The 6,890-nt window shown below is 58.1% G+C and overlaps 1 protein-coding gene across 5 annotated transcripts in view; it reads left to right on the plus strand.

Annotated features, from left to right (window-relative positions):
* Positions 1-4,359, plus strand: part of NDRG4 (NDRG family member 4) — a 17,578-nt gene extending 13,219 nt beyond the window's left edge. For 3 of the 5 annotated variants that reach the window (XM_026856776.1, XM_026856778.1, XM_026856774.1), the window contains 5 exons: positions 193-240; positions 464-499; positions 685-736; positions 1,335-1,373; positions 2,005-4,359. In XM_026856776.1, coding sequence (XP_026712577.1) covers positions 193-240; positions 464-499; positions 685-736; positions 1,335-1,373; positions 2,005-2,159 — 330 coding nt within the window. In that variant the 3' untranslated portion in view covers positions 2,160-4,359. The remainder of the gene's footprint in view (positions 1-192; positions 241-463; positions 500-684; positions 737-1,334; positions 1,374-2,004) is intronic. The other 2 variants (XM_026856777.1, XM_026856775.1) reach the window with 1 other exon arrangement.
* Positions 4,360-6,890: the final 2,531 nt, after the last annotated feature.

Consider the following 6,890-nt stretch of genomic DNA (forward strand, 5'->3'; position numbering starts at 1 on the left):
CCCCCCTTGCTCAGATGCTGCCTGGCAGGGGAGAGGCTCTCCTGTTCCATCCAAGGGATGGTGGTTCTGTGGGCTCAGGGCTGGGGTGGGATGTGCCAGCTGAGGTGCCATGGGCCAGTGGTGGTACCTATGGGCAACTTCTGCCAGGCTTAGGGCACTCTAGGGTGCTAATATCATCCTTCTTGCCTGCAGGTGGAATGTAACTCCAAGCTGGATCCCACCAACACCACCTTCCTAAAGGTAGGTGGGTGGCAGGGGGCAGCTGGGAGGTCCCTGCTACCCAAGAAGTGCCCCGTTGCCCTCTGCCCCAGGGATGCAGGGTGTCTCCATCTCCCCATTCCAGGTCTGTCCTGGCCATGGGGCTGGGGGCAGGTAGGGCGAGCAGGGTGGCCCCAGCAATGGGTATCAGGGGACAGGGTGGGCTTTGTACCCTCCCAAACTAAGCAGGACTTTGTCTCTACAGATGGCTGACTCCGGTGGGCTGCCCCAGGTCACACAGGTGAGCCCTCCCTGTTAACTGAGTATACTGGGCCCTGGGACAAGCACTGGTGCTGTCCCTGGCTAGCAGGGGATGAGCTGAGGTGGGCACAGGGATCTTGCGCAGGGGCTGCTGGAGGCAGCCTGGGGCTGAGTGGATATCTTGGCCTCAGTGCTGCCTCAGCTCAACCTGCTGTCTCCCCACAGCCCGGCAAGCTGACTGAAGCCTTCAAGTACTTCCTGCAAGGCATGGGTTACAGTGAGTGCCAGGGCTGGGAACGGGGCTGGTGTGTGCCTGCGTGTACACTTGTGTGTGTGCCTGTGTGCGCGTGTGGTGACCCCGCCACAGGAGAGGAGACTGGCACCCCCATGATGGGGAGCTGTATGCGTGTCTGTGGTGTTGTATATGCAGGTGTACAAGGTCCAAGCGTTTGTAGGGGCATGGGGTGTACAGGCTCTATGTGCACACAGGCACGTGTACAAGGGCTCTGTGTATGTATGTGTGCAGACAGGGTCTCTGTGCATGCACACGCACTTGTGTGTGTGTGTGCATGCACAAGCAGGCACTGTGTGTGCACACAGGTGTGCAGAGTCCACGTGCATAAGTCTGTGTACATGTGTTTGTATAGGTCCACGAGAATGCGTGTGTGTGTGCATACCTGTGTGTGTGCACGTGCGTGAAGGTTCATGTACACGTGTGTGTGTTTGTAAGTCCCTGTGCACATGCACTTATGTCTGTGTGTGTGCAGGTCCGTGTGCATGCACACGTGGGGCTTGGTGGGGGCTCTTGGAGCAGCCAGCAGGGCTGACCCTCTCTCTCTGCCCTCCCTGCCCTACTCCCCCTGCACCCCTGCCAGTCACCCACCTGAAGGATCGGAGGCTGAGTGGAGGCACAGGTACTGCTCAGTGCTGCTCGGCCCGTGCCCGCTGCTGCATGGTGCCTGCCTGGCCTGTGTCCTTGAGCTGCCTAGGCACCTCTGGGAGCAGCCTGGGTGTGGGGCTGGCCCTTCCTAGCCAGGTGCCCTCTGCCTCACTCTGCTTTGCCTGAGAGGCCATCCTGAGCCAGGGGTGGGGGCTGAGAAATGGCATTCGGAGAAGTCCCCCTGGTGCAGGCACAGTCTTGGCAGTGTGCTGGCTGTCCCCTTCTGCAGCTGGCCAGGAGCTGTGCCTGCTGGCATTCTGGCTGGAGTTAAGGTGTCACCTTCCCTGAACACCTCCCATCTCAGCTCTCTCCTTCCCCAGAGCGTGGTGGCCAGGGGTCCCCGCTGCCTCATGCCCAGTGGTTGCATGTCCGGGAGATGTGCCCGGTGTGCAGCCTGCTGCAGCGTGCCCTGCCCCTGCCCCGGTGTCCCTCGCCAGCCTGGAGCTGCTCACGTTGTCACAGCACCGCATGCTGCAAGCTTGTGCCTGGGGTTCGCAACGGGGAGTGGAACTGGTGGCTTTGCTTGTGTGAGGCAATGTCAGCTCAGGTCCTGATGGCTCTCGAAGGGCACTGAGCACCCTGGCTGTCTCTCTGTGCCCGTGCAGTGCCATCTGCCAGCATGACCCGCCTGGCACGCTCCCGCACGGCCTCCCTCACCAGCGCCAGCTCGGTGGATGGCACCCGCCCACGTGCCTGTACCCACTCGGAGAGCACTGAGGTCATGGGGCAGATCAACCACACCATGGAGGTATCATGCTGAGGTCCACACCTGCCGCTGACGTCTCCTCCAGAGCCATCTCCCATCCATCAGCATCCCGCCAACACCCACCTGCCCTGTGGACATCCTCCACCAGGGCCCTTGCTCCTTCGGGGTCGATTTGTCGTCTTTGCCATTGGCCTCATCCCCCTGTCTGGTACCAAAGGAGAGGAGCTTCGCTTCACTGCCTCCTGGCTCCAGTTCCTGGCTTCGTCCAGCAGTCACACATGGTTCTGCATCGGTCTTCACCCTCCCCAGAATTGACTTGGCCCTGGCCAGGGATGGTGGATTGCAGGGGCATGGGGCCTGGATGGGGGGAGCAGGGGCAGGGTGGTGAGATGGGGACAGGATGGTGGGATGGGGAAGGACAGCAGGATGTGAAGAGGATGCAGGAGGTAGGCTGGTCCCCCAAGGTAACCAATGGCTGGCCAAACCAGAAGGAAGACAAGACAGGGAGCAGCACTCACTGGGGTCACTGAGCTCTTCTTGGGGATGTATCTCCCATTTGTCCCTGCCGACCCTCCCTGGGGAGAGCTAGCACACCCAGGACCTCCTGCCCCAGAGCTTGCTGAGCATTGTGAGAAATCGCACCCCAAACTGTCCCCTTGCCCTGGTCATGTGCTCTGTGTGCTGACCCAGAGCAGGGGGAGAGGGCTCAGCTTTGCTCCAGAAGCCATCAAGGCAGGAGATTGGCATGGGAGTCCCTCTGCCTCTGCCCATGCCCTCGCCTGTGTCAGCACTTCCTTGGTCCCTTGTTGCAAGAAGGACAATCACCACCTGCCACCAAAAACTGGGGGGACAGGGGGGCTGTGTGCCCTGTCTTGCACTTCCCTGCCACACTGCTAGTTGTAATCCCAGCTCTTGGGCTGAGACTGCTCAGGCTCAGAGGCCACCAGGTTTGCAGATGTCACATGGCAAATCCCCTCTCCAGTTTTGCCACAGTCTGTGGGTGTCACCGCAGTGGAACCATTAGCAATAAGATGAGACACTCCCACCCCTGCAATGCTGGGGAGCCCTCAGCACTCTGCCCCACAGGGTGCATCACTGCAAAGTGCTGGCAGTGTGGGGAGCACCCCAGTCTGGCTTTACCCATGATCTGGCTTTGCCGGTAGAGCTGGCCAGACCCACCACAGCTCCCCAAATCCACCCCACCTCTCACTGGCACATTGAGTGGGGCATCTCTTAAGGGCTTGCCCCCCCCCCCCCGAGATGCGGGGCCCCATCTGGCTGCTGGGTCTGGGTGGATCCAGCCTCTTGCACTCGGCATGGAGAGCCATGTCATCGCGTAACCTGCCATCGGCCACCTAGCCTCTGCTGCCGCCCGTGGCCCACTCCGCAGGCAGCAGAGCCCAGCTCCTCATGCACTGGGGTAAGGGAGCCCCTGGTTCTGGCAGTGGGTGCTCAGGTCTTTGCGGGTGATCCGTGGGGCACCCAAGCAGGGACTTGTAGGGGACCCACTGGGTGCCACCACTGGGCGAGCAGAACCAGCCCACTGGGAGCAGGTCCCACCCAGCCACCCAAAAGCACTCCCCCCCACCCCCTCCCCGATCTTGTCCCTGTTCCCCAGAGAGAGGCATGGGGGGTCCTGGGGCTCCCAGTGGGTGTTTAAGGGCTTTTGGCTCTGAAACGCATGCCCTGCCCAGCCCGTCCCATATTGAATGGCAACCCTGAAACACCAGTGTCCCTATTTGTCCCCAACTTTGTTCTGCCGTGTGCTTCCTTCTCAGTGTGACTCTGAAAGCTACGTAGCTCCTTTTTACTGTAGATACCGCTGCGATCTCTCGTTTTCTCAGCGTGTCCTTCCAGATGATATATATATAAATACCTATACATAATATATATAAGGGTTTGTCTAGTCCCTGACCTTTTTGGGTTCATTCCCCCTTGCATTCTCATCCAAGCGGTGCTGTGTGGTTCCCTTGGAGGTGGTCTGGCCATGCTCACCTTCGATTCCTCACCTTGGTTGGTTTGGTTTTCCGTGGTAGTTTGTTCTTCTGATTTTTGTCAGTTTTCCTTTTTTCCTGATCACAGTGGAATTTAATGCATTTTCCTGTCTGAGCGTAACCTGGTTTTGTCATGGCGGCATTAAGGCCGCAGCACTCACAAGATGGCAATATGTAAACTAGATTTAACTAACCTGTTGCTGTAGAGAGGATTTACTGTGTTGGAAAAAAACCCAACAAACTAACAAAGATATTAAGAATCTGCTGTTCTCTTTTCAACGTGCTGGAGGGAAGCGGGTCTGAGCCCATCCTGGGTCTGCCTGCAGAGATCTGGTGGGCAGGGAGAACAAGAGGGACACCTTGGCCACCAACTCCACCAGGAGCTGCACTGCTGGGAGAGGGGGACCAGAGTGCCCATGGAGGAGATACCAGGAACCCAGGGTGGATGTGGAGGGGAGCTGTGGGGTACTTTGGCTTTGGCAGAGTGCTCTATACGTTGGGAGTGGATGGAGACTGGAAAGCTGCCAGCTGTGGCCCAAAGAGGTTGGATCCAAGGGATGCCCACTGGGGAAGGAAAGATGCACGGCTGCACAAATCTGGGGATGAGCAGGGTCACCGGGAGATCCAGCCTCCCTGTCTTCTTCCAGGACTGCAGGATCCCTGTTTGTCGCCATATCAAAGGCTGCATGTCCCAGGCCACAGCCCTTTCCAAGTGCGTAGAGCCTTCCCTGGGAAGGATCCCCTCCCTGCATCCTGACCTTTGTCCCTGCTCCAGTGTGTCAGTGTCTGCCAGTGCCCCAGACTGGTCCCAGTCTCTGAAGAGGATCCCAGAGCCAGGGCATAAAGGGAGAGTGACTCTGGAGTTCACATGAATGATTCACTGGGGTGGGTGAAGAAGAGTCCGGAGACATGGGGAGAGAATGCAGACTGCCAGGACTGAGCCCACTGAGATGTGAGCCAGCAGCTAGGGAGCCTCTCCTGGCTGGTTTGGCTGGAGAGGTCTGCTGGTCTCCCTGCCCTTGGTTCTTCCTCTCTCCTGCTCCAGCCTTCAGGCTTCTCTCTTGCTGGCTCCTCTCTCCTTCTGCTTTGGTTTTGGGAGCCTCCCTCCTGCTCCTTCTCTCTCTTTCCCTCTTTCCTGCATTAGGCTCTCCCTCCTCTGGTCTTGGGATCTTCTCTGGCAGGGATGTCTGGGGCCCCCTCTCTGCTGCCCACCCCTCCCCCTGGCCTGGGTGAGCCTCATCTGGTTGTGTGTGAGGGGGACTGGAATGGTCCCGGTGGGGCTGGGATCCGGTGTCTCCTGCCTGGCTCTAGGACTGGAGACCATTGTTGTGGTGTCAGGGAGCTGCAGCTGTGATAGCTGTGCTGCTGGGAGGGGAGAGGCCACGTGAGGACCCAAAGACCATAGAGGAGCAAGAACCTGCTGCTGCAGGATATGGGGAGGCCACAGCTGTGCTTGGAATGCTGGAGGGACAGGGATGCCTCCCTCTGAGGTGGGGGGCTAGGTTGTTATTAATGAGGGTTTTTGTGTTAATTAGCACCTTTGCATTTAGATGCTGGCAGGATGGGGGGCTCTGAGGGTGCATGGCAGTGAGGTTGGATCCAGGGGAGGTGCCCTGAGCAGCCATGTGCTGCTGGGCCTGAAAAGAGAGGGGACTCAGGCGGGATATCCTTCCTTTTTTTCCCACTGGTGTGAAGCTGGGTCATGCCAGGGCTGGACTGCAGCATCCCTGAGGCTGATGGAGGGAAACTCCTGCTGCACGGATCTCCCAGCCCTCTGCCAAGCAGCTGTGCAGACAGACTTCTGACAGTTCCCAACCATGGGTACACATGACCATCAGTTGTGCTGGATGGGTCACCCTTTCCCCAGCTGTCCCAGGACCCTGATAACACACACCTCCCTGCTTGACCATCAGCTCCCCAAGGACATGGCCCCAGCTCCCACATGCTTGGGGACAGGATGAATCAGGAGCCCTCATACCTTGCCATCAGTCCCAGACAGCCTTGATCCCCTCCCTGCCTTTCCTGTCCCTTGGGAAAGGGGAATACTGAATTTCCCTCCTGCCCCTGGCCCCTTCCCTTGATGCTCCTCTACAATGGGGCCACCTCACATCCCCACCCAGCTCCCCCATGGGTGCTGTGTGCCAGGGCACCTCTATTCCCTGCTTTCCCCTGACTCTCTGGGAGTTCTATTCTCCTGGTACCACCATGGAGCCCACCCATGTGAACCTGTTGCCTGCCTCCCCATGCCCTCCCTGTCCTGCTACTGGGGCAAGTCCTGTGGCTGGGCTCCCTGTGATGGGCACAGGATCCAGCCGCCATCATCATCATCAGCTCTGCCAGGGTCCACAGAGATGTGCTGGGGGTGAATGCTGATGGAGGGTATGTCAACCACACAAGTTGCACCTCATCTTATATTCCCTTGGGATGGTCTTTCAACTGACTGCTCATTTGAATTGTTGTGAATTGTTCCAAATCATCCTTTTTCAGGAACAAGTATGATGCAGAATATATCATCTATAGACACCTTCTCCATCATTTATAAAGTGCTAGTTCTAGCAGGATTTCTGCAAAGATCCATACTTCCAAGTCAAGTGTTAGATGTTCTCTCTTATATTTTCCTTCACTCTCATTGTTCCTTCTTCTAGACTCTCCCTTTCATCCTGCAGGAGCTCCCTGAGGCTGTAGACTGACTGGGTGGCATCTTTGCTGACCAGGATGCTGTGGCTCTGGGACACAGGAGGCTGCTCTGCCAAGGGGAGCTCCTGTTTGTTGCTGTTTGGGGGGGGGGGGG

Source organism: Athene cunicularia, assembly GCF_003259725.1.
Source record: "Athene cunicularia isolate RWA chromosome 11 unlocalized genomic scaffold, athCun1 chr11_part1, whole genome shotgun sequence".
Taxonomy (NCBI): domain Eukaryota; kingdom Metazoa; phylum Chordata; class Aves; order Strigiformes; family Strigidae; genus Athene; species Athene cunicularia.